A 26,240-nucleotide genomic window follows, 5' to 3' on the forward strand; every position below is an offset into this window, starting at 1 on the left:
AAGTGGGGTCCCCCTCCCCTCCCCCCCAACAGCCCAGCTCGGCTGCCTGGTCACTCTCCTCCACCGCCTTCCCCAGGACGGGCCCGTCTGACCCTGGCTCCAGCCCGCAGGTTGTGCCAGTGCCCAGGGTGAGCGGGCTGAGGGCAGCGCTCCCCTGCCAGAGCTGAGGTAGGGGCATCCCCGGGGTTTCATGGGCCTTGGTATGGGGCTGCAGTTCCCTGCATAGCCAGAGAGCGAGCCAGGGAGGGGGCAGGGCTGCTGTTCGGCTGCTGTTACCCCAGGAAACTGCCTGCGAACTGCCCTGCTCCTGGAGGGAGGGGACCTTGCCCGTACAGTGAGAGCAGGGGCCTTGGACGCCTGGGTCCCTGCCCGGCTCTGTCACTGGCTCCCTCCCTGACTTTGGGAGAGGCCCTGCCTTGCTCTGCGCCTCAGTTTCCCCCGCTGTTACATGGAGGGCTTGTCCGGCCTAACCCCGCATGGCCTGTGGGGTTCTGTCCGTGCATGATGTAAGCGGGGAGCAGCCTGGGGAGCCGGGCATGGCAGGGCGGCCGTGGGGCTGCCAAACCCAGAGACTACGCTGTGTCGGGCTGAGCGCCACCTGCTGGTGCTATTGACAGTGACAGTGCAGTGCTGTGTGTGGACGGCTGCCATCCCCACGGCCCCTGCACTCCAGCTGCCCCTCGCGGGGCCCACGGAGGCGCAGGAAGGCCCCTGGCAGCTGCCTACCGATTCCCCTCCTGGCTGCTCCAGCCCTCCAGCTGCTCTCTCTGATCAGCCCCATTGGCACAGAGGTGTGGGGCAGGGGAAGGAGAAAGGTTAATGCCCCAAGGAGCCTGCCACTCCCAGGCAGGAATGGCCCCCCCCGCCCCGGGTACCTACCTGTGCCCGGGCAGTGATGGCCCTCTTGAAGGGGGGTGCGTCCCCCCAACACCCTCCCCGGCATGCCCAGGGTAGGGGGTGCACATGGGGGGATAGGGACACCCACGCAGCCCCCAAGCCAGCAGCCACCACCCCTGGGGAGTGTGATCGGACCCTGGGGCAGAGCCCCTCCCTCTGCCCCACCCAGCATGGCAGGGCCTGGCCCTCGGGGCTCTGTGTGGGGGGCTCAGTCTGGTGCCCAGGTGGGCACAGCACAAAGCTGGCACTGATTGGCCCCCACTGGCAGCCCCAGCCCAGGCCTGCGCTTCCGTCCCAAGGCAGGGGGTGTGTGGGGAGCTGTCTTCACACCATGGCCCTTAACCTGCCCTGTCTCCCGGCAGGTCACACCATGGGCAGCAGCCTCCAGGTCCTGCCCCGCAGCTACTGGTACGAGCTGCTGTACGGCACAGCCCTGCTGCTGATCTGCCTGCTGGTCTGCCTGGTGGGCGCCTCCATCTACGCCAAGGCCACCTTCCTCATCTTCCTCATCGTCATGCTGGTGCTGGTCACCGTCTTCGTCAGCTTCTTCGCCGTGGGCCCCACCGTGGTGCCGCTGCTGCTGCCGGAGGGCAACGGCTCCCTCGCCATCAATGGCTCCTTCACCGGCTTCCGGCTTGACACCCTGCGGGGCAACCTGGCAGGTGGGCACCGTCTGGCTCTGCCCTCAGCGCGGTAGCCCCTCACCTGGCCTGCCCGGCCCGACCACCCTGCGCCTGGCAACACCTCACCCAGCCTGCCCACCACCTGCTTGACCCTGCCTGGCAACGCCTCACCCGGCCTGCCCGCCACCTGCCCGACCCTGCCTGGCAAATATCACCCGGCCTGCCCGACCCGACCACCCTGTGCCGGGCAACGCCTCACCCGGCCTGCCCACCACCTGCCCAACCCTCCCTGGCAACGCCTCACCCGGCCTGCCCACCACCTGCCCGACCCTGCCTGGCAACGCCTCACCCGGCCTGCCCGCCACCTGCCCGACCCTGCCTGGCAATGCCTCACCCGGCCTGCCCACCACCTGCCCGACCCTGCCTGGCAATGCCTCACCCGGCCTGCCCGCCACCTGCCCGACCCTGCCTGGCAACGCCTCACCCGGCCTGCCCGCCACCTGCCCGACCCTGCCTGGCAACGCCTCACCCGGCCTGCCCACCACCTGCCCGACCCTCCCTGGCAATGCCTCACCCGGCCTGCCCACTGACCACCTGCCCAACCCTCCCTGGCAACGCCTCACCCGGCCTGCCCACCACCTGCCCGACCCTGCCTGGCAACGCCTCACCCGGCCTGCCCGCCACAATCCCGACCCTGCCTGGCAACGCCTCACCCGGCCTGCCCGCCACAATCCCGACCCTGCCTGGCAACGCCTCACCCGGCCTGCCCACCACCTGCTTAACCCTGCCTGGCAACGCCTCACCCGGCCTGCCCGCCACCTGCCCGACCCTGCCTGGCAACGCCTCACCCGGCCTGCCCACCACCTGCCCGACCCTGCCTGGCAACGCCTCACCCGGCCTGCCCACCACCTGCCCGACCCTCCCTGGCAATGCCTCACCCGGCCTGCCCACTGACCACCTGCCCAACCCTCCCTGGCAACGCCTCACCCGGCCTGCCCGCCACAATCCCGACCCTGCCTGGCAACGCCTCACCCGGCCTGCCCACCACCTGCTTGACCCTGCCTGGCAACGCCTCACCCGGCCTGCCCACCACCTGCTTGACCCTGCCTGGCAATGCCTCACCCGGCCTGTCCACCGACCACCCCCCAGCCCTGCCTGGCAATGCCTCACCTGGCCTGCCCACCACCTGCCCGACCCTCCCTGGCAATGCCTCACCCGGCCTGCCCACCACATTCCTGACCCTCCCTGGCAACGCCTCACCCAGCCTGCCCACCACCTGCATGACCCTGCCTGGCAACGCCTCACCCGGCCTGCCCACCACCTGCCCAACCCTCCCTGGCAACGCCTCACCCGGCCTGCCCACCACCTGCCCGACCCTGCCTGGCAACGCCTCACCCGGCCTGCCCGCCCACCATCCCCCCAGCCCTGCCTGGCAACCTTCAACCCGGCCCTCCAGACCCTGCCCAGTGACCCCTCACCCGGCCTTCCTGCCCAACCCTGCCTGGCAACTTCCCACCCCACTCTGCCCAGGGCCTGCCCCCAGTTCCTCTCCAGGCCCCCCACCTGACCCTGTTTCCAGCTCCCCTCCTGACCCCTGGTGCATCTTATCCTGCCCACCTCTGCCTGCTCTGCCCAGCAGAGCCTGGCACTTTGCTGGGACTCTCCTTGGGGGTTACAGTTCTCCCAGCAAAGGCCCAGACTATGAGCCCCACATGAGCCATCTTCCAGCTTTACTGCCAGGATGGCCGTGCCCACAACTGGCCCCAGCCCGGTGCCACTAGAGGCAGATGGCAAGGGCTGTGCCCTGGCTGTCGCCGGAGCCTCATGCCCTGCCAGTGTGGCTGCACTGGGGAGCTCCCTGGCAGGGCAGCGGCTGCCCCCAGGGCTGTGCCCCGAGTGGCGCTGCCCCATGCCAGCAGGCGCCCATGCCAGGTTCGCTCGGCAGAGACCTGCCCGCGGGGCTGACCTCGGCCCTGCCCTTGCCCGACGCGCTCAGCCCGGCCTGACGCAGCACTCGAGCCGGGTGGGGAGGGTGGCAGAGCCGGTGCCCGCGCTCCGGGCTGCGTTGGGGCTGCTGGGTCTTCCTCACGTCTCCCCTCTGCCCTGGCAGCCGCCTACAGCGTGGACTACACCACGGGCCGCGTGATGACCTTCAGCACCGTCTTCGCCGTCATGTTCAACGGCTGCACCGGCATCATGGCCGGCTCCAACATGTCGGGTGAGGAGGGGGCAGGGCCGGGGGGCAGGACGGGGCGGGGGAGATGGGGCAGGGCTGACGGCCTCCCCTCGCTTTCCCCCGCAGGGGATCTGAAACGCCCCAGCTACTCCATCCCCAGAGGCACCATCGCCGCTGTGCTCTTCACCTACCTCATCTACAACCTGCTGGCCGTCACGCTGTGCTGCACCTGCGACAGGTACGCGCCCCCGGCCCGAGCCACCCCCCGCCGGAGCATAGCCACAGACCCTCCGTCGAGGGGGCTGCATGCCCAGCTCCCTGGGGGGGAGCCCAGCCCTCAGGGCGGAGTGAGGCCGGAGCCCAGGGAAGGCTGCTGTGCTGGGGAGGACGGGCAGCAGGCTGGCTTGGGCCAGGGGGTTGCTGAGCGATCCACCTGCAGAAGCGCCGTGTTGATTTGGGGCTGGCAGACACGCAGGCGTGGGCGGGCTGCGGGGCTCTGGGATCGGGGGCCTGCCCCTCCCAGCTGCGGGCTGGCAGCTCGCAAGGGCTGGGGGCCAGGGCCTCACCACAGGCTCATGCCATGCTGCTGTGCCGGCGATGCCACCACGCCTGGTAGCGCCTGCTTGGTCCAGCTCCGCTCCCCGTCCCGGAGCTGGGGCCCTGCGGGGTTGCCGGGCAGTGCCTGTCTTGCTGTGCCGGCGTGGGGGCCGCCCGGAGCATGCCCCGGGCTCAGCTGTTAATTTTCCACTCTGGAAAGTGGTGCCATAAATCGGGCCGGTGGCAGGCAGCTGGCAGGAAGCGGGAGAGTTATAGCCGTCAGCGGCTAATATCTTAATGCACAGCCATTGCTCAGAGCGACGGGACAGGCTGCTGCGGCGCTGTCACTCAGGAATGGGTAATGGCCTTCGCTCCCCCCCCACCACACACACTGAGTAGTGAGACGGGCCCAGGGCACGGCCCTCACCCCTGCCTCCAACCCCCAGGCGGTGTGGGGGGGTGTCGCTGGCTGAGCACTGTCGGGGCACCCGGTGCCTTGGGAGCAGGCAGCGTGCACAGCCCTGCCCAGCCCCCAAAGGCCAGGAGGTGGCACAGCAGAGCTTGGGCAGTGCCAGGGACAGTTCTGCCAGCGAGATCCAGAGCAGTGGCCTCCTGCCTGCTGGACGGCATCAGGCGAGGGGGGTCTCCGGTCCCATCCTGCCCTCCAGGGGGTGCCCCACTCCCCTCCCCAGCCTTCCCCCCCCCCCGGGTGGATAGCTCCAGCCTGCTCGCTGCTCAGAGCCGGGTCAAGCAGGCCAGCTCCTCAGGGGCTGGCCTGACCAGACTTAGTCAGGAGCAAGCACGTGATGGGGAGCTGGAAACCCAGGGGCTGTGACTTACCTCTGGCACCTGCCCCCCCTCTGCTGCCACGGACAAGGCTCTGCCTCGGTTTCCTCCTCCAGTCACTGGGGATAATAGGCCTGACTCAGCTCTGCTGTAAGTCCTGTGGCCCCCCAGGAAGGGGGCTGCCCCCTGTTGGAGAGCATTCCTGCCCCTGGAGTTGGGTAGCTGGGAGCTGAGCCCTGGGTCTTGCTTGGCCCTATCAGCCTTGAGAACAAGCCTGCAAGAGCTGCCATTTAGGTAGGACCTACACAAAAACAATCCTCTTCTCATTTAGGGTGGCCCCATCTACCATTCTTTCTACGGCTCCTCCCACATCGTGCATGTTTGGGGCCTGCCTGCAGGGGCACCTCCTGCACGCCCCCTGCTGGCAGGCACCCCACCCCCTCCATTCGCACCAGCCGTGCTACTTGGCAGGCTGGGGGCAGAAGCTTGCTCTGGGGAGGAGCACATCGGGCAGTGCGTGAAGACTCGGGGCAAACCCAGCCCCGAGGGAGAGGTCCGAGGGGGCTCCTGTGCCTGTGGAGATGGCAGGACTTTGAGTGCCAAGGGCTGGTGCAAACACCCTATACAATGGAACTGGGGCTGTCCAGCCCGGTGGGTGAGGGGCTGGGCGACCCTCCTGCTGCCTCACAGGTCGAGCCAGCCCTTGAAATGCAGCCGGGGGGCAGCCAGCCAGAGCAGCGGGGCTGGGCCGGGGTTCCCCAGCGGGTGTGTTGCAAGCCGGGGTGCGGGGAGCTTGTCCTGGGCCCCCACACTGGGCCATCCGCTCTGCTGCCACTCTGAGCAAGGTGATCAATTTCCAGATAATTAGGTATTAATTGCCAGATACACTGAGGTTTCAGATCTGGGCTAATTTATCTCCCACCTGCTCTCAGGCTCTTGTTAAAATCCAATTAAAGGCTGGGCCATTTGTATCCTTGTAAAGCGTCAGCAAATGGCTCCTTCCCCGCTTAGTTCCTCGCTGAGTTTCGGCCAGTTGGCGGCTGCGGGGCCGGGAGCTTTATGGGCCGCTGTCTCGTAAACCCCGGGTAGGTGGCTTCCAGCTGATCGATGGCTCGCGTGGCTTCCAACCCACAATGAAACGCTCGTGGCCAGGCAGCTTGGCTGCCGAGCGGCTCTGAGAACCCACCCTTCGCGCCAGCAGCGGGAATCTGCCAGCATGGCCCAGGATGCTCCTCCCAAGCAGTAGTGATACCCTGTGGGCTGGGGGTGAGGGCAGCAGCCAGAGGACAAACGGGCCATAACCGGGCACTGCCAGGCCCCAGAGCTGCTGCCCCAGCCTGGATGCTGCCTCAGAAAGGAGATTCCCTTCACATGCAAGCTGGCCTGGCCTGGCCTGCCCGTGCTCCCTCATCAGGAAGGGGTTCCCAGGGCCTCCGAGAGAGTAGCCCTAAAATCCACAAGTCCAGGAGCCGACACAGGCCTGGTGGGGCCGGGTCTCTCCCGTGCTGGTTTTCTGACTCAGCAAGTGACGGGTGAATTACCTGGACATCCACTCCCCCTGCGCTTTCCCTGGGAGTATTAGAGACTCCAGCCACTGGTGTGATGCAAATCCCAGCGCGCCCGCCTCAGCCAGACACGGTGTCTTGCTTGGTCCCTGGGGCCCCCACACAGCTCTGCGGTGCCCCTCAATCCCGACCCGCAGCCCCCTGCTAGCCCAGCCCTGGGGTCACCCCGCCCAGCTGCGTCACTTGTGCAGAAGGTAAAATCTCCAGGTTCCCTTGCCCGTGTCTCCACCCAGGAGCGAAGCCTGGCCCTGGCAGCGCATTCGGGCAGTGTCCCGGGGAGCCCGGAGCTGGGCACAGCAGGCTGCCCCACTGGCAGGGCTGTGTTGGAGCCACTGATCTGCCCGCTGGTGGCTGTGCTTTGCCCGCGGGGATGGGTATGATGCCACGCTGGGGAGGCTGCTGCGTGTGGCCCGGGCTCCCGTACCAGCCTTGCCCTGCTGCGTTTACAAAACAAACCACAGCCTGGAAGCGCCACCCGGTGCCAGCCTGACCCCAGGCGCCCCTGTCCCTGACCACGGCCCCAATGCCGGTGTCCTTTGTGCACCCCCAGGGCGGCTCCAGGACAGGACTTGGCCAGTGACGTGCCCCAGCAGAGCCGGCCCCGCTGTGAGGCAGGAGGTGGGGGTGGGGGCTGCTTTAGGTCCTCCTGGAGATCAGCTGCCTCGGGGCTGGACGGCTTGATTCAGCCAGGGCCCAGCGCGACCGTCTCCCAGCCTGGCTGTAACTGCTTTGCTATCGATCGGCCCTGGCCCCACACGCCGCCTCCCGGGAGAGCGATGGCAGCAATTGGCTCCAGCTGGGCCCTGGCCCGGTGATGGGCTAGGAGAGCAATTACCGGGGAGCCGCCGGGGGGCCCCGCTGAAGGGATTGTGCTCTGCAGGGGCTGCAGTGTTCAGGGACTCGGTCAGGGAACCCCCACACCCGCCCCCTCGGCCTGTCTGGAACCCCCCTGCTCTGGCCCCCACTGCCTCAGTACGTCAGGGACCCCCTGCACTCCTGTGCCTGTCCCCTTGGCCTGTCATGGACCCCCCCATGCCCTCGGCTCATCAGGGAACCCCCCTGCTCTGGCCCCCGCTGCCTCAGTACGTCAGGGACCCCCTCACACTCCTGTGCCTGTCCCCTCAGCCTGTCACGGACCCCTCCACACCCACCCCCTCAGCCCATCAGGGAACCCCCCCTGCTCTGGCCCCCACCACCTCAGCATGTCAGGGACCCCCCCACACTCTGTGCCTGTCCCTTCAGCCTGTCAGGGCCCCCCTGCTCCCGCCATGCCCCCTCGGCCTGTCACGGGACCTCCACACCCCCCCATGCCTGCCCCATGGCCTGTCAGAGACACCCCCCCCATGCCATACCTGGCCTTTTGGGGAGCCCCTGCTCGTGCCCATCTCAGCCCCTTGGGGACCCCCCACACTACTGCACCTGCTGCACGGTGCTCATGATGGCCCCCGCACTAGCAAACAATAAACACGGTGCCTGTGAGAGACCCTGCAAAAACAACCCCCTCCGTGTAGGTGAGGGAGGAGCAAGGTGTGTCTGTGCTGCGCCTGGAGCTTTCCGGTTCCCCTCTCTGGGGGTGGCTGCGCCTGGCACCTCGGGGGAGAAGGGGCAGAGTTCCCATTCAGCGGTGCTCATGGCTCTGGTCCAAGAAGTGTGGCCCCATGTGGCAGAGAGTGGGCACCAGGTGGCTGAGCAGTGCCCTGCGGGGAGGGGGGTGCAGAGAGCAGGTGGCTGGGCAGTGCCATGCGGGGAAAGGGGGTGCAGAGAGCAGATGCAGAGAGGTGCCCCGGCTCACCCCACTTGCCCCATTGGCAGGATCCTGCTCCAGAAGGACTACGGCTTCCTGCGGGACATCAATGTCTGGCCCCCCTTTGTCATCATTGGCATCTACTCGTCCACCCTCTCGGCCTCCATGAGCAACCTGATTGGGGCCTCCCGCATCCTCTACGCCCTGGCCAAGGACGACATCTTCGGTGAGTGCCCCCAGCCCCTGGGTCAGTGGGGATCCCCAGCCCCCTAAATGGGTGGGGACCCCCCCACAATCCCACAGAGTGATGGGGGGCTGGTCCCTGGGGATCCCCCCTCCTCCAGCCCCCTAAATGGGTGGGGACCCCCCCACAACCCCAAAGTGATGGGGGGCTGGCCCCAGGGGATTCCCCCTCGCCCAGCCCCCTAGATCAGTGGGGATCCCCCCACAACCCCACAGAGTGATGCGGGGATGGTCCCTGGGGATCCCCCTGCCCCAGGGCCCCTAGATCAGTGAGGACCCCCCCACAACCCCGCAGAGCGGCGGGGGCTGGCCCCCGGGGATAGCGTCATTCCCCAGGTTAACAGGAGCAGCACTGAAGCCCTCCCATTCTCTGAGGCAGCGTCCAGGCCAGTGCTGTATGGGGCTGACTTGGCTGCAGTCTCCATGGGGTGGGGCAGCCCTGGGCACTGCAGCGTCGATGCCCCAGAGCTGTACCCTCTCTGGGAGCAGGGGGAACCCCCCAGCCAGCCCACTGCCAGGACAGCCCATGGGAGAAGGAAGGGGCGTGCCAGATCAGCCCTGCCCCACGAAGGCAGCCAGGAGAGCCACCAGTGCAGGGGGGGCGTTGTGCTGTGGATCCGTCCCCAGGAGCAGGGACTGAAGCCCACACAAGGGGCACTGAGCCGCCCCCGGGGCACGAGCCGCTCCCTGCTACCCTGCCTGGGCTTTCCTTGGGGGACCAGCTCTGCACCCCCCTCGCCATCCGCTGTGCAGCCACCCCGTGGGCCTGGGCTAGATGCAGCGTCACTGAGGTGTGGCCTGGGAGAGAACCTGGAGCCTCTTCAGGAGAATCTCCACAAGCTGGGAACTGTACGGGGCCTCTGACATGTGGGTGAGCAGTTCTGATTCCATCCAGCAGAGGGCAGTGGGAACACACACAGACACACCCCAAGGAGGTGGCTTAGATTCTAGCTCCCAGTCCTGTGTGAGCAGGGGAGGGTGGTACCAGGCTGCCTGGCTGGCTCACCCCGGTCCATACAGTGCCCTGTCACTCAGGGCAGTGGGCAGGGCATAAGCACTGGGCGGGTGTCACCGAGTGTGGGGAAGTCAGGGCCCTGCACCCCTCTTCCTCAGCCAGCCAGTAAAACAGAAGATTTAGTAGACGACAGGAACACAGTCCCAAGCAGGGCTTGTAGGTACAACCAGAACCCCTCAATCAAGTCCTTCTGGGGGGTTTAGGGAGCTTAGACCCCAGCTTGGGGTTCCCTGTGCTGCACCCCCCCAGCCCAAGACTGAAAACAAAACCTCCTCCAGCAGCTCTCTCCCCCCTCCCCCCAGCTCCTCCTCCCCTTTGTTCAGGCTCCCGGGCAGAAGGTGTCTCTTCTCCCAACCCCCCTCCTGGCTCAGGTTACAGCTCAGGCAGCTTCCCCCAAGGGAAGTCCCCCATCCCCCATGTAACCCCCCTGCGCCATTCCCAGGTCAAATCCGCCCTGCTCCCCGTTCCGGCACAGCAGGGTCTGATGGGCCATTCCCTGGCTGGCTGTCCCTCCAGCCCGTGGGTGGGGGAGACTGTCCTGAGGGAGCCCCCAGGCGGGAAGGCAGCCCCACCTTGGTCCAGCCTTACCCTCACTGCTGGGAGGGTGCCACTCTCAACCCCCCTGGGGCTGCCCTGTGGTGCCCTCTGCCTGGGGCCCTGCAGCAGCCATGCCAGCCCCCCCCACACACACACTGCAAGGGTGCCCCCTTGGCCATCTGCTGGGGGAGACTCTCCCACCCCGTCCGCCTTGCAGACCTTGGGCCATGTGTTTAGGTCACCCCTTCCTGTGCAATCCAAGCCCCCTGCGCCCCGGCTGAAGGCGAGCGGCTGCTGGCTCCTCCTGATGCCCTGGCTGGGGGTCGCCGCAGTTCTGGCTCATGGCTGGTGACGGAGCTCCGGGCTTAGCCGTCTCTGGGCAGTGGCCATTCATTTAACTTCGTGGTCCGAGCAGCGTGTCCCGGGCGCAGTGCTGTGACAGGCCATAGGGGGCCAGTGCCCCCTCCTCCCCCGGGCAGGTAACTCTACAGGAGTTTGCTGGGGTTCCGTGGGCACCCCCACGCTGAGCACTCGCCCCCTCTGCTCATTCTATCTCTTACCTGCCCGGCTATTCCTGCACTTACGGTACCTCTGCACGCTTGTCCTGCAGCGGCCTCTGCTCCGGTGCGCCAGGTGCTGCACGTGCACAGCTTGTCTCCTGCAGCGCCCTCTCCCCCAGGCTCTCCTCCCTGGGAGTCCCCTTCCCCACCCTGGCTGTCTGCCAGGCTGCCTCCTCCCCAGAGCAGAAAGGCCAGGGGCAGGCGGGGGGTGTCTGGGGAATGAGCTTCTGCTCTCGGTGCAGGTGCAGCCAGGCTGAGGGCAAATGCTCTGCCGAGCGCCAGGGGATGGGGCGCTGTGCCCGCGCCTGCTGCCGCTCGGCCTTTGGCACCGGGGGGAGAGCGCGGTCCTGGGACCCCACGGGCCGAGGGGCTGCCTCCCTGCCAGTCCCCGCCGGAGGAGCCGTTCTTCTCACAGCGGGGGCACAGCGCCACCCAAAGCCCTCGGCTCCCTGACCCCCCTACCCACACCCCAAATGAGCTCTGCCCCAGCCCCGAAACGGGCTCTCCCGAGCCATGGGGGGAATCCCAGTCCCTGGCCCTTCAGTCCCGCTCCAGTCCCGCAGACCCTTGCAGCTGCTCTCCCTGGCTCCCCCCATGCTCTCCGACGGTCCCTCTGGCTCTGGGCACAGGCGCCCCACGTCCTTCCAAGTCCCCTGGCTCCTTGGCAGCCGTCCCCGGCAGGTCCGCCTGCAGCACGGCTCTGGGGGGGGCTCCCGTCTTTGCTCAGCCAGCACGTTGCTTGTGCTTGGCTGGCTGCTTGGCCAGTCCCAGGGAGCCTTGGGCTGGCGTGGCCGTGCCGTGCCGTGCCGCGCTCTGATGACATGAAGCACAGACCTGTTGGGGGCAGCAGTGACTCGGAGTCCAGGCTGCAGCAGTGCCAGGCCCTGCCAGGCTGGGCGTCTGCCAGGAAAGAGCGTGGGCACTTGGATTGCATTAGCTCCTCGGCCTACTTGGGCTTCTCCAGCCAACTGAATAAATATCCCTTGGCTCTCCTTGCTCTCCCCCTTCCCTGCCTTCCAACACCAGGGGCTGCCAGCCCCCCGCTGGCACTCAGGAACACCACAGCCTTGCAGGGCGAGATGGGCGAGGGTGCAGTGGTTGGAGCGGGGGGTGGGAGACAGGACTCCGGGGTGCCTTTGGTGCCTCAGTTTCCCCATGTGCAGTGTTGGGACAGCTCTGCCCACTGCACAGATGCATGGCACGGGGTTACCCCATGTTATCGCTGAGGGCCTGCACTGCAGAGCACTCCCGAGGTGCCCCGGAGAGCCATGCCAAGCCCTGCCCGTGGGCGGGACCATCGCTGTGCTTGTGTGTCCATGGAGTCCCATCCCAGGAGGGGGTGGGAGCCCCCCACTCAAACCCTAGGTGAGCGGGTTGCCGACGTGGTTCCTTCGATCCGATTGGCTCCTGTCGGGCCATTGATTCTCAAGCGATGCCCCTTCCCCGCCATGGAAAGCCGCGTCCCGCAGAGCAGCATCCTTCTCCCTGGGCTGCGTTCTCCTTGGTCCAGCAGGTTGTGGGCAGACGCCCAGGGCTCAGCACGGCCCGGGGGCAGAGCACAGCCCCGGTTCCTGCCCCTCTCTGGTCCCCCGTGAATCTGTGACGGTGGGCACATCTGTGTCTCCGGCAACAGCTGGTTCTGTTCGCTGAGTCCGTGCCCAGCAGTGGGGCTGTCTGGGAAAGGCCTGGCATGGTTGGCACTGACCCGAGCTTTGCAGCCCAAAGAGGGGTGGAGGGGCTGGCTCATGGGGAGCTGGCTCTGCCAGGTGCCGTGACGGTGACCAAAGAGAGCGGGTCCCTTAGGTGCCCTGCGGTGGATTTTGCTGGGCTGGGGACTGGGGATGTAGCCAGGATTCCCAAGGACGTTTGTAACAATCACTAAACCCCCTGGAATGGACTAAACCAGGCAGCCCTGAAAGCCTCTCTGGCGGGTAGTTTATGTTCTCGCTGCCATTGGCGGCATGAAATATTGCACTCTCGCTCGCTAATGCATGCAGCCACTTAACTATTTGCATAGCGGCTCGGCGCTGGCTGGGGGCTGGGCTGGGGTCTCTCTGGGGCTGGTGCAGGGGAGGCAGTTTTGCACCCCAGGCTGGAGCGAAGGGCGTGTGTTTTGGGTCGTTCCCCTCCTGGCACGGCGCCTGCGACACTCAGGTCTCTAGGCAGGCGATGGAGACACAGCGTTTACTTGTGTGCTAACGCGTCTCTCTGCTCCGCTCCCCCCGGCTGGGCGGCTCTCTGCTCCTGGGTAACGTGCAGCAGCCACCCGGTAACTGATCACCTGCTGGACGTGCTGTGAGCGCAGGCCACGCTCCCGCTTCCCAGGGCCGGGGCCTGGAGCGCGTGTGGCCTGCAGCTGAACCGCCGTTGGCTTGGAGCGCCTCAGAGCTCCCCAGCGACGCCACGTTGCAGATCCAATATTCCCCTCTGAGTCGGTGCTGCCCAGGGGGCGCTATGCTGCAGGGAGGGGGGCTCAGGAGGGGGCGCTGTCCCCTCTGTCAATGCTGACTCCAGTGCTCTAGGGGGCGCTGTGCTGCAGGGAGCGGAGAGGGGGGCCCGGGGGGGCGCTGTGCTGCAGGGAGCGGAGAGGGGGCTCGGGGGGGGGGCGCTGTGCTGCAGGGAGCGGAGAGGGGGCTCGGGGGGGCGCTGTGATGCAGGGAGCGGAGATGGGGGCGCGGGAGGGGGCTCTTGGCTTCAGTGTGCTGAGAGGGGGGCCCGGGAGGGGGCGCTGGGCTGCAGGGGGCGGAGAGGGGGGCACGGGGGGGGCGCTGTGCTGCAGGGAGCGGAGAGTGGCCACGGGGGGGGCGCTGTGCTGCAGCGAGCGGAGAGGGGGCTCGGGGGGGGCTGTGCTGCAGGGAGCGGTGGGAGGGTTCGGTGGGGTGCTGTGCTGCGGAGGGCGGTCTCGGGGGGCTGTGCTGCAGGGAGCGGAGAGGGGGCCCGGGGGGGCTGTGCTGCAGGGAGCGGAGAGGGGGGCCCGGCAGGGGGCGCTGGGCTGCAGGGAGCGGAGAGGGGGGCTCGGGGGGGGCTGGGCTGCAGGGAGCGGAGAGGGGGTCACGGGGGGGGCTGTGCTGCAGGGAGCGGAGAGGGGGGCTCGGGGGGGCGCTGGGCTGCAGGGAGCAGAGGGGGGTTCGGGGGGGCGCTGTGCTGCAGGGAGCGGAGAGGGGGGCCCGGGAGGGGGCGCTGGGCTGCAGGGAGCGGAGAGGGGGGCTCGGGGGGGCGCTGTGCTGCGGGGAGCGGAGAGGGGGGGTCGGGGGGGGCGCTGTGCTGCAGGGAGCGGGGAGGGGGCTCGGGGGGGGCTGTGCTGCAGGGAGCGGAGGGAGGGTTCGGTGGGGTGCTGTGCTGCGGAGGGGGGGCTCGGGGGGGGCTGTGCTGCAGGGAGCGGAGAGGGGGGCTCGGGGGGGCTGTGCTGCAGGGAGCGGAGAGGGGGGCCCGGCAGGGGGCGCTGGGCTGCAGGGAGCGGAGAGGGCGGCGCGGGGGGGGGCTGGGCTGCAGGGAGCGGAGAGGGGGGCTCGGGGGGGGCTGTGCTGCAGGGAGCGGAGAGGGGGGCTCGGGGGGGGCTGTGCTGCAGGGAGCGGAGAGGGGGGCTCGGGGGGCGCTGGCTGCAGGGAGCAGAGGGGGGGTTCGGGGGGGCGCTGTGCTGCAGGGAGCGGAGAGGGGGGCTCGGGGGGGGCTGTGCTGCAGGGAGCGGAGAGGGGGGCTCGGGGGGGGGCGCTGGGGATCGGGGAGCGGAGAGGGGGGGGCGGGGGGGCGCTGTGCTGCGGGGAGCGGAGGGGGGGGCTCGGCGGGGGCGCTGTGCTGCAGGGAACGGAGAGGGGGCCGGGGGGGGGCGCTGTGCTGCAGGGAGCGGAGAGGGGGCTCGGGAGGGGGTGCTGTGCTGCAGGGAGCGGAGAGGGGGCTCGGGGGGGCGCAGGGCTGCAGGGAGCGGAGAGGGGGGTGCGGGGGGGCGCGGTGGTGCCTGGAGCGGAGGGGGGGTTCGGGGGGGGCGCTGTGCTGCAGGGAGCGGAGAGTGGGGCCCGGGAGGGGGCGCTGGGCTGCAGGGAGCGGAGAGGGGGGCCCGGGAGGGGGCGCTGGGCTGCAGGGGGCAGAGTGGGGGGCGCGGGAGGGGGCGCTGGGCTGCAGGGGGCGGAGAGGGGGGCGCGGGGGGGGCGCTGTGCTGGAGGGAGCGGAGAGGGGGGGCGGGGGGGGCGCTGTGCTGCAGGGAGCGGAGGGGGAGTTCGGGGGGGTGCTGTGCTGCGGAGAGGGGGGCTCGGGGGGGGGGGCTGTGCTGCAGGGAGCGGAGAGGGGGGCCCGGCAGGGGGCGCTGGGCTGCAGGGAGCGGAGAGGGGGGCTCGGGGGGGGGCTGGGCTGCAGGGAGCGGAGAGGGGGGCTCGGGGGGGGCTGTGCTGCAGGGAGCGGAGAGGGGGCTCGGGGGGCGCTGGCTGCAGGGAGCAGAGGGGGGTTCGGGGGGCGCTGTGCTGCAGGGAGCGGAGAGGGGGCCCGGGAGGGGCGCTGGGCTGCAGGGAGCGGAGAGGGGGCTCGGGGGGGCGCTGTGCTGCGGGGAGCGGAGAGGGGGGCTCGGGGGGGGCTCTGTGCTGCGGGGAGCGGAGTTGGGGGCTCAGGAGGGGGCGCTGTGCTGCGGGGAGCGGAGAGGGGGGCTCGGGGGGGTGCTGGGCTGCGGGGAGCAGAGATGGGGGCTCGGGGGGGCGCTGTGCTGCGGGGAGCGGAGAGGGGGGCCCGGGGGGGGGGCTCTGTGCTGCGGGGAGCGGAGAGGGGAGCCCGGGAGGGGGCGCTGGGCTGCGGGGAGCGGAGAGGGGGGCTCGGGGGGGCGCTGGGCTGCGGGGGGCGGAGAGGGGGGCTCGGGGGGGGCGCTGGGCTGCAGGGGGCGGAGAGGGGGGCTCGGGAGGGGCGCTGTGCTGCGGGGAGCGGAGGGGGGGATCGGGGGGGGCGCTGTGCTGCGGGGAGCGGAGAGGGGGGCCCGGGGGGGCGCTGTGCAGCGGGGAGCGGAGAAGGGGGGCCCGGGGGGGCGCTGAGCTGCGGGGAGCGGAGAGGGGGGATCGGGGGGGCGCTGGGCTGCGGGAAGCGGAGAGGGGGAGTCGGGGGGGGCGCTGGGCTGCGGGGAGCGGAGAGGGGGGCTCGGGGGGGCGGGCCTGCGGGGAGCGGAGAGGGGGGTAAGGGGGGGGCGCTGGGCTGCGGGGAGCGGAGAGGGGGGTTGGGGGGGGCGCGGGCTGCGGGGAGCGGAGAGGGGGCCTCGGGGGGGGCTGGGCTGCGGGGAGCGGAGAGGGGGCTCGGGGGGGGCGCTGGGCTGCGGGGAGCGGAGAGGGGGGTTTGGGGTGGCTGGGCTGCGGGGAGCGGAGAGGGGGGCCCGGGAGGGGGCGCTGGGCTGCAGGGAGCGGAGAGAGGGGCCTGGGAGGGGGCGCTGGGCTGCGGGGAGCGGAGAGGGGGGTTTGGGGGGGGCTGTGCTGCAGGGAGCGGAGAGGGGGCTCAGGAGGGGGCGCTGTGCTGCGGGGAGCGGAGAGGGGGCTCAGGAGGGGGCGCTGGGCTGCAGGGAACGGAGAGGGGGGCTCAGAGGGGGCACTGTCCCCTCTCAGTCCGTGCTGACCCCAAAGCCCCGGTGGCGTGAGGGGGGCCATGGGGCTGGCTCTCAGAGGTATTGCCCAGTGGAGTCGCTGCTCCTGTGGCACTGCACCCTGCCTGCTGGCACAGGACTCCCCATTCCTGTCCCCCACACTCCCCGTCACACTCCGGCTGGTCCCCCTTCTCCCCCCAGGAACTGGGCTCTCTCCGGCAGGCTGGGTCTTGGCGGAGGGCTGTTGATGAGCGGAGGGGCCACTGAGGCCAGTGCTGTCGCAGCGCCCTGGTGCGAGCAGCCCCTGGGGCCGGCCTGCTGGGACCTGCCCTGACGGGCGCTCCCGGGCTGGCTTGTGAAATGGGGCCAGAGTAGGACTGTGGGGCAGGGGCGGTTCCTGGGCCTCGGTGCCACGTTCCCCGTGTTGCCGGCTTTCGGCAAGGCCCGATCCACTGGCTGCGGGGTGGGGGGGTGCCAGGCTGAGCTCCATGCGCTGTGTATTTCAGACCTCACGGCTGGCATGGGCTGAACCTTGTTCCTGCGTTGGCCCTGATCCTCCCCCCGCCCCCCAGGGACGCTGGGACACGCTGGCTCTGCTGCTGGATGTGTGATGGGCCGGGGAGGGGCAGTGCCTGTGGCGAGGGGCACACGGGCGAGGGCTGGACGGGCTGCGGTCACTGGCCTTGCCGGCCTAGGGTCCTGGCCGAGGCCTCTGCAGTCCTGCCCTAGCTGGGCTGATCCCTGCCCCGCTCCTGGCACTGACTCTGCTCCCATTCGAAATTCTCTCTCACACGGTGCGTCTGGTTCCTTTTCCCCTGCAGGCAGAGCTCTGGCGCCGGCAAAGAAAACCTCCCGCGGTGGGAACCCCTGGGTGGCCGTGATCCTCTCCTGGGTGGTGGTGCAGGTGAGTTGGCTGCGCAGGGCACAGCGGGAGCACTGACCGTGGGCGCTTCACCTGGCGCTTCATCCCAGAGGAGCCCAGAGCTAGACCCAAGCAGCAGTCGGATATGCAGCCACCTCTGGGGTGGAGAGCAGCAGCCGTAGTGCCGCACGTCCATGGTGGGTGGAGACTGGCTGAGGACACGGGCCCAGACCCGCAGAAGGGCCATGGGACCTCAGCCGTGAACGGGGCACAAGGCGTGTATTTCGAGGGGCCGGCCGGCCTTGTTGTTAAGGCTCTGGGCTGGGATTCAGGAGATCTGGGATCTCACCACAGACTCCCGGTGGGACCTTGAAGACGGTGCCTCAGTTTCCCACCTGTGAAACGGGGAGGTCGGCGCTGGGTGCGAGTGCACAACCCTGCCCTGCTGAGCTGGTGCAGTGAGGGGCTGGGACACCAGGGCCTGGGCAGTCCTGAAGGGGGAGTCGCCCGGATCTGTGGGCCAACAGGGGCTTGGGACTCCCTCCTGGCTGGCTGGTATCCCCAGCACAGAGCCCCCTCGAGTTCTGCTGCCGGTGGGGTCCAGAACCCTCTCTTAACCCTTTCACTGCTGCGTGCCAGCGGCCCCTCTGTGCAGCATTGGCACCTGGCTGGGCTGCTTCCACTCCTGCCCCTTGGGGTGTGTCTGTCCCTCGGCTTGGCTCGGCTCCCTGTGGGGCACTTGGGGCCTCATTTCCAAAGGGTCCCGCCCCCCATTGGAGTCAACAGGAACTGGGGTGCGGGGGAGGGGGCTCAGCCCCTTTGGCAGCCAGGCAGGCACCATGTGGGCCCCATTCGCAAGTTCCAGGATGTCACAGGCATTAGGCAGCACGCGGGGGTGTCTCTGGGGGTGCTGTTGAGTCGGGGTCCCGGGGCAGCAGCTGAGATCCCAGGGCTTCACCCTCCAGTTGTGTGTGGAGCTGTGAGACCTCCCAGGGGAAGGAAACAATCGCTCTAATTGTGTGTGCAAAGGGCTCCCAGTGCGGGTGGGGGGCGTCGCTGTGCCACCGCCTGGATCATCACGTTGTGCCCGGAACCTGCCATCAGCCAGTCTGCAGGAGTGGTGAGGCAGCGCCGGCTTCGCGTCTCAAGAGCGAGCTTGTCTCCTCTCCACCAAATTGGACAAATATATGTAATGCTAAAAAATTGCCCCATTAGCCGGCAGGGAACATGGCCACACGCATGCACGAGGCGTCGCGGCCTCAGCCAGCTCAGCCCTGATTGCAGGCGGCGGGGATAACAATCCATTTCTGGGGCCTGGGCTCCCAGCGCCCACGTGCAGAGAGCAGGCACGGGACGGGGTGGGGGAGGGAGCCCAGTGCCAGCTCCATGCCAGTGCAGGAGAACCAGGGCCATGGACAGCAAGGAATCACAGAGCCGCAAACCCAGAGGTATTTAGGTGCCTAACTCTTATTGAAACCAATGGGAGTCAGGAGCCTAAATCCCTTTGAGGCTCTGGCCCTTTGTACCTTCAGGGCCCCCCAGCCGCTGGCCAGGTGGGCAGCTTGTCCGGAGCTCCGGGACTGCACCTGGTTGGCATGAATTGTGTCTGATTGCTGCCAGCGTCCAGCTAGAGCTGCGGCCCATGGAGGCTCCAGGTCCCAGCACGCTGTGCAGTACAAACACACGTCCCAGAGCCGGCCCCTGCCCCGGGGAGCTGACAGGCTCGGCGTAAGACAAGGGGCAGTTGGCGGAGAGACCAGGGGGCCCCACGCTGGCCAGTGGCCTGGGCGCAGCAGCCAGCTGTCCCGTGTCGTGGCATCACGGTGGAGGGGAGGTTTAAGGAGGGATGTGGAGGACAAGGAGGTGGTTTTGTGGCTGGCCTGGGGCCCTCCCTGTGCCCAGGCGAGGGGCAGCCGGTGCTTTTTTGGAAATGGCCCAGGTGGGTGATGGAGGCTGGGCTCAGGGGCCTGGCCAGCTCGTTGGCAGCTGCTCCTCTGAGGCGTTTTTCTTCCTCTGGAGTCAATTGAATCACAAGCCCCGTGGTGTGCGGGAGGAATCGCCCTCCCCTGCCATTAGCTAGTGGCTGCGTCTCACCGCGGGGCCAGGCCCGGCCCAGGGAAAGGGGGGAGCCCCCCGGCGCTGGTGCAGGCCAGTCAGCGGGGAGCTGAGAATCGCCTCAAGGGGCTGGTGCTACGGGAGCCATCCTGCCTGGCATCTGCCCCCGCTGGGTTGCCCTGGGAGGCTCAGGCCCAACGGCAATGGGCGTCTCTCTGGCCCCTCAGACACTCTGGTGACTCTCACGTGAGCTCCAGGCAGCAGATCTAAAATGGCGGGCAGCAGCCATGGCTGAGGGGTGCCCCATGGCACTGATGCATGGCATGGGATGAGGGCCTCACACACGGCTGCAACCCCCTGCTTCCGGAGTCATGGGAGCTAGGCCTGGGCAGGCTCCAGGCAGACCCATCCCCACCAGCTCCGGGGCCCAGGGTGGGAGAGGCCCCAAGAGGCTCCAGCGATGGGGCTGAGCCGTGGGGTGGGTGGGGAGCCCAGGCTGGGATAGCAGGGGGCTGCAGGTCAGGAGTGAGGGGCACCGGCAGAGCTATATGGGGGGCTCAGGGCTGGAGTGGCAGGGCCGGCCGGGGCACCATACCAGCTCTAGGGACTCACCCCATAGCCTAGCAGCTAATGGCACTTGGCAGCCTGCCCGAGATGGCCATCTCCAGGCCTGCTCCCAGCCCCTGGCCCACTGCAGCGGCCGTTCCCCCACCTGCCCGTTCCAGCCTCCCCAACAGCAGCTAGTTGTGGGCTCTCTGATAGCAGCCTCCCCCTGCCGCCCCCCCCGCCAGGCCCCCCTGCCCTGCTGGCGTGGGGTTTGCTACCTTTCAGCTTAGATCCTTTCCCTTGATGAGCAGCTAACTGAATTATAAATCAAAGGCAAACGGCTGGGCGAGCGAGGGCGGGGGGTGGGGGACTCCATTAGAGCAGCCAGGCACGATTACCCGGCTCGGCGCTATTAAGCTCCCAACGAGCTGAAATTCCCAATTGCTTAAATGGGTTGAATAATCTAAAGCGCCCCACGCGGAGTGAGTGCTGCGGGTCAGGCTGAACCGCCGGCTTCGCGGTGCAGAGCGGCTCCCGGCCGCGCTGGGGGGTAGGGGGTGGGGCGCAGCTCCCCAAGAACGCAGCAGGCCCTCCCCGGGGGCGTGGGCACCAGCAGGCCTGGGCTCACAGGGCTGCCGCTCGCATCGCTTCGGTGCTTAGACCTGGCTCCCTGCATCCAGCTGAGACCCCCCCTGCTTTACCCCAGGGCTGGGCGGGGTCCGGACGCTCCCCTGCACGTCCCCCCCCTTTACCCCAGGGCTGGGCGGGGTCCGGACGCTCCCCTGCACGTCCCCCCCCTTTACCCCAGGGCTGGGTGTGGCCTGCATGCTCCCCTGCACGTCCCCCCCCTTTACCCCAGGGCTGGGCGGGGTCCGGACGCTCCCCTGCACGTCCCCCCCCTTTACCCCAGGGCTGGGCGGGGTCCCGACGCTCCCCTGCACGTCCCCCCCCTTTACCCCAGGGCTGGGCGGGATCCGGACGCTCCCCTGCACGTCCCCCCCTTTACCCCAGGGCTGGGCGGGGTCCGGACGCTCCCCTGCACGTCCCCCCCTTTACCCCAGGGCTGGGCGGGGTCCGGACGCTCCCCTGCACGTCCCCCCCTTTACCCCAGGGCTGGGCGGGGTCCGGACGCTCCCCTGCACGTCCCCCGCTTTACCCCAGGGCTGGCCGGGGTCCGGATGCTCCCCTGCAGGTCCCCCCTTTGCCCAGGCTGCTTGCTTCCCTCCTATGCCCAGGGCTTTGGGGACAGGCCCATCCATTGTTCTCAGGGCAGGAGCCAGATCCAGTGAGCCCCCCCGCACCCCGGCCTCCGATCAGCCCTTTCCCCAGGACTCAGTTGAGATCCTGGCTGACGCACCGGGCTGGCTGTGGCCCCGTGGACTCCCCATGTACGGGCTCCTCTGCTGGGCCCAGCCCGCTGGGACCCCCAGCGCAGCGCAGCCCATGTGGGGACGGGCCCCCAGGCCCAGCCACACTGTGCCTGCCCTGTCTCAGGCTGGGTGTGCCCTGGCGCTGCCCCCCAGTCCTGGTGCGGGAGGGGATGCTGTGCCCGGCGGGTTCCCAGCAGGAAGATCTCAGCTGTTCAGTGCCTCTCTGGACCCACTTCCCCCGGGAAGGGCGCTGGGGGCAGCCTGCTGGGCTGGGCTCTGGCTCCATCTCTGCTGCATGGCTGCCCCGTGGCTGTCTCTGGCTTAGGGGGTGAGGGCTCCTGCCCTACGCTGCCCCTCGTAGGGGGGTGGCTCTGCGGTGACCCCCAGGGCGGGAGAGGCACAGGCCCTGGGGTGGTGGGGCTGGATTTCTCTCCTGGCCCCCCCGTGAGAGGTGGGCGTGGGGGGGGTGGCAGGGGGACGTGCCTGGGGTCCGGAGCAGGGCGAACGTGGTGCCAGTCTCTCCATGCAGCACAGGTGGGCGGGGGACAAGGGGGCGCACCCTGGGCGGCACCGCCAAGGGAGCCCGTGGCAGAGGAGCTGGCATCCCAGCTCCCCTCAGAGGGCCACGGGGGCCCAGCGTCTGGCTCAGCACAGTGCTGCCTCCTGCCCTGCCGCTGGATGCACCAGCCAGAATAGCCCCAGCCCTGTAAGCGGTGTGGGGCTCCGTTCGCCCGGCCAGCCAAGGGGGGTGCCTGACACCATTGTCTCCCCCAGCTGGTGCTGTTCTCTGGGAAGCTGAACACCATCGCCGCCATTGTGACCATCTTCTTCCTGCTGGTCTACGCCACCGTCGACCTGGCCTGCCTGGCCCTCGAGTGGGCGTCAGCCCCCAACTTCAGGTACCCGGCCGGGGGGAGGCTGGGGCAAAGAGACTGTCTGCTAGTGGGGTTTCCGGGAGCCGGCGGCACAAGCCACTGTGACGCACTCGCACCGCCGTGCAGTGCCCTGCCTGGCAACCCCTGACACGCAGTGCCACTGGGCAGCGGGGGGCCAGGCCGGGCGGGTAACTGGGTCCCCCATGCCCTCAAAACCTGCAAGGGAGGGCAGGCCTGTCCCCCGCCCCGCGCAAGCACCAGGCTGGAATCTGCCAGCCCCACATCTCCCCCCACCGCCCCTCCCCAGGATGTGTGCATGGAGGGATGGGATGGACTGGGCTTAGGTCCCCCTAGCCCCGCGTTGCGAGCCACTACCCCCCAACTCCAGCCTCCTGGGTGCCCCGTGCTTGGCAGGCAGGGGCCAGGAGCTCAGCCAGCCAGTGAGTCGGATGCAGGGGTTATGCGGGTCATGCTGTCTCCCCACTGCCGCACCTCCCTGGGACTGCGGGGGGCAGAGCTCCCCGAGCAGGGATCTCAGCTGGCATGAGGTGTCAGAGAAGGTTCCCCCCTACGCCCTGCTTCTCGCTGATGAACCTCCCCCATCCCCGCCCCCGCTGGACGCGAACCGATCAATGTGAGCCCCCCCGCCGCCCCCCCAGCACGCGTGATCTTGTGGTGTCGGAGGGGGGGCGGCTGATCAATCCCTGCCCCCCTCTAATCCCATCAAGCCGAGCACAGCGCTGGTAATCAGCATTTATGAGCCTGGTTAAAAAGCTTTTGCCCTTGAGCAAATACCATTTTTAGCCAAGAAAAAAACAACCCCCCAATGGAAACACCAGCCCCGAGTGCGCCGAGCGATTGGTGGGAAATTTATGGCTCGCGTCCCGCTGCGCTCCCGGGGCAGCGCGCCAGGCAGGGCTGGAGCGCGCCTTCCATTAGCGGTAATTACAGCGAGGGAGAGCCCAGCCTCCTTCCTGGAACAGGCGGCCTGCGCATGCCCAGCCCCCCGCTGCCCTGCCCCCCAGCAAAGGGGGCCTGCTCAGGAGGAGGGAGGTGGTGAAGACCCAGACGGAGTCCTGGGCTCTGCCCCCATTCCCCTTGGTCCAGCCACTCGATGGCTCAGTGCTCACCCGTGCAACGGGGGGGGTCCCCCTCTGCTGAGATGAGGATCCTGTCGTTTGAGTCTCGGAGACCCGAAGGGGGCCCAGGGCAGGGGAGGTCCTATCACAGGGCAGGGCAGAACCCAGCTCTGGTAAGCCTCAGGAAACGTCTTAACCACTAGCCTGCGCTGCCTCTCCCTGCTGCCATTCCCCTCCCCCCGTCCCGTTGGCTGGTGTGTGCGTCTCTCGATGGGCACGTGCAGCACCTGGCACAATGGGGTCCTGACTGCGGTGGGGTTCTCCAGGTGGTAACTACCAGACCCGGCTACTGGAGGGGAAGAGCGGGCGCTGTGCTTACGGGGTGGGTGCCGCAGGTTTCCCAGGCCTGGAGAAAATGGCCCTGCAATTAGGAAGAGTCTAGTGAAAACGGGCCAGTCTCTCTCCGATTTTTGTGCCATCCCCCAGTAGCCCCAGGGTCTGGGGGCTGTGTGCTGGAGTTAATGGCTGAGGGTGGCACAGCCCTCCAGAGGCCAGGTACCTGCACCCCTGGCTGCAGGGGGACCTGGGGCTGGGAGCTGGCACCTCTAAGGCACCCTGGTGTGGAGTGTGGGCAGGGCTCCGTGCGTCAGACCGATCCTGTCTTACTCACCCTCGGTGCGGCATGGCCTGGTGCTGACTGGGAACTCTGCTCTCCCTGCCTTGCGCTGCCCAGCGTTAAACGGCCCATTGGCAACGGCGCCAGCGGCCTGTCTACACTACGGCTCCCTGCATTGCCATTGCAGGAGGAGCACCTGGGGGGCTCGGGCAACGGAGGGGCATTTGCAGGAGATACTAAGAGGAGCCTTCTGCTCCGTGGGGACCCAGGTGAGGGGCCTGGCCGTGGGGGGCAGCACCTCAGTGGGGCTGGGTTCTCCGTGGGTACCTACTGTTTATGTCAGCGCTGATCTCAGCCACTTCACGCGGCTCAAACCTGTGCTGTCTTCCCTCGGCCCCAAACCCCAGAGCGTCTCTCACTGCTGGCCAGAACCCGGCCCCTGAGATGGCCCCCAGTCCCTGGAGAACAGCCACTGCCACCCTTGGGCAGAGCATTGGTCCGTCTGGTGTGGTCTCCTGCCCCTGGGCCAGGTCTGTCCTGCTCCGTCCCCAGGGTCTCTGAGCACCTCGCTGTGCAGGCCACGTCCTGCGTGGGGAGTTCGGTCTGGGAAAGCCCTGAACTGCTGAGCCTGACCCTGGTGGTAGAGAATCCCACTGGCCCGAGGAGCAGAGCTGCTGGCCACGGTCCCATCCCAGAGCTCGAGGCTTTTCCGGATACCCTGGGCCCGGGGCCTGGAGTGCCTTGAAGGCGAGGAGCCGAGGCCGTGAGCGTGGGTGGGGTGGGCTCGCGGTAGCCTGTTGCCGAGGTGAGGTGTTGCAGAGTTCTGGACTAGCTGGCGTTTGCTGAGGCCTCCGTGCCCAGGCCCGTCCCGTGGCTGGCATCCTGCTGAGAGGTGAGACTGGCCGGCCCGAGGGGACAGAGTCTCCCAGTCAGCCGCAGATGGGGGAAGCATTACTCATGGATGCTGGTAGGTGAGAGCTCAGTGTCTGCCGGGAACCCAGCCACCTCCTGACCCCAGGCTGACTCAGCCAGCCGCGGCCGTGCAGAGCAGGCTGTGCCGGGAGCTGTCCTCTGCCCACCAGCGTCCCCCCGGCTGGCTTGCTTCAGCCGCTGCCAGGAGCTGATCTTGGCCGAGCCCTGGGCCGGCCGAGCTCTGGGCCAGCCGAGTGACAATGGGACCCTGCGTGTCCCCTGGTCATTGCTTTCCATAGAGCCTCTGGCCTGCCCGAGGCCTTGATCCTCCTGCGGGATGACGTGCCAGCGAGGCCAAGGTGCTGGGAGCGGCACTGCGTGAGCCTGCCCCAGTGCTGCCCCCCGGTGAGCTCGCAGCGGTGGGACGCCATCATCCCTGTGGGGTGCGTGGGGCCGGGCCCCAGAGCAGAGCCAGGGCAGGTGACAGTGGCTCGGCCAGGCACCGGGGGAGGCAGGAAGCTGGAAGGGGTGGCAGGAAGGGTACAGCATGAGAAGATACCCCGTGAGTGCCCGGGGCTGGGGGGAGAACGGAGAGCTGGCAGGGAGAGGTAGCCCCAGAGCGGGGGGGCGGGGAGAGCCCATAGCATGTGCTGAGGGGTGTGGGGCCAGGCTTGGTTATAGTGTGACTGGGGCTGGCCTGGCTGAGGGGCTCTCTGCCCACCCCGTCCAGCATCTCCCCCTCCCTCTGCGTCGCTCTCCCCCCTCCCCGCCTCAATGCAGCATTCTCCCCCCGCTTCCCCAGCGCTCGGCTCTCCCCTCCCGCTCCCCGCCGAGGTCTCCGAGATGCAAAATAAAAAGGGGATTTTAATTACCTTTCAGCAAAAACAACAATTAGAGAAAATAACAGCTTCTGCGGGCCCGCCTCCTCTGCGCTCCCGTGCCGCGCCGGCTTGGGCGCCCTGCTCTGCTGGCACCCATCTGGCTGGCTCCGGCTGCATCTCTGAGCTGACCTGCCCCGCGCTCGCTCGCTCTCTCGTAAAGGTTAAGGGCCCCGGGGAGCGGGTTCTGTTCCACATTCATGGTTCATGGATCTGGAGCGCAGAACGGCTCCATCAACGCTGCCTGCCATGATCTCCCCCAGCAGCCCCCTGCTTGGGGAGAGGCATGAAAGGGCAGGAGCCAGGGTGCCAACCCCAGGGGCAGGGCACAGGTGGGAACCCGCCTGAGTCTGCAGCCAGCCTGAACTGAGCTCTGAGCAGGTCAACCTGCCCCACTCACCACAATGGCAGTGTTGACTCTGAAACCTACTGGTGGCCATTCACATGGCGCTAGGGCGACTTACTGCTCTGCTGATCATCCCAGCAGAAGCCGTCAGGTCCATGCGTATCCCACAGCCCCAGTGCTGTCCCCCGTCTCCCACTGTGCACTGACCTGTGGCTTGGATTGGGAACGCCCCAGCCTGAGCGTGCCTCCTCCAGCGCCCCTGGGGCGAGGGGGCCAGAGGGCTGGGGAGCGAGCAGGGCGGGAGGAAAACTCGGCACGCCCCTCCGCACCCCCAATCCCACGCCAGTGGCCAGGCCCCTCCCTGGCCGATCCCCAGGGGCCAGGGTCACTGGCGTGGGATTGGGGGTGCGGAGGGTTGCCACGGTGATTGGGGGGGCTGTGGCGGAGCGACCTGGGGAGGGGGCCCCTTGGCG

The 26,240-nt window shown here is 68.4% G+C and overlaps 1 protein-coding gene across 2 annotated transcripts in view; it reads left to right on the forward strand.

Moving 5' to 3' along the window:
• LOC123377651 (solute carrier family 12 member 9-like) overlaps positions 1-26,240 on the forward strand; it is a 50,079-nt gene that overhangs the window by 9,275 nt on the left and 14,564 nt on the right. The window contains exons 4-9 of one of the 2 annotated variants that reach the window (XM_045030800.1): positions 1,260-1,559; positions 3,631-3,738; positions 3,823-3,934; positions 8,397-8,554; positions 17,050-17,132; positions 21,836-21,960. In XM_045030800.1, coding sequence (XP_044886735.1) covers positions 1,260-1,559; positions 3,631-3,738; positions 3,823-3,934; positions 8,397-8,554; positions 17,050-17,132; positions 21,836-21,960 — 886 coding nt within the window. Of the gene's footprint in view, positions 1-1,259; positions 1,560-2,702; positions 3,453-3,630; positions 3,739-3,822; positions 3,935-8,396; positions 8,555-17,049; positions 17,133-21,835; positions 21,961-26,240 lie in introns of those variants that run through there. The other variant, XM_045030801.1, reaches the window with a different exon arrangement.

This window comes from Mauremys mutica, chromosome 9, assembly GCF_020497125.1.
Source record: "Mauremys mutica isolate MM-2020 ecotype Southern chromosome 9, ASM2049712v1, whole genome shotgun sequence".
Classification (NCBI taxonomy): domain Eukaryota; kingdom Metazoa; phylum Chordata; order Testudines; family Geoemydidae; genus Mauremys; species Mauremys mutica.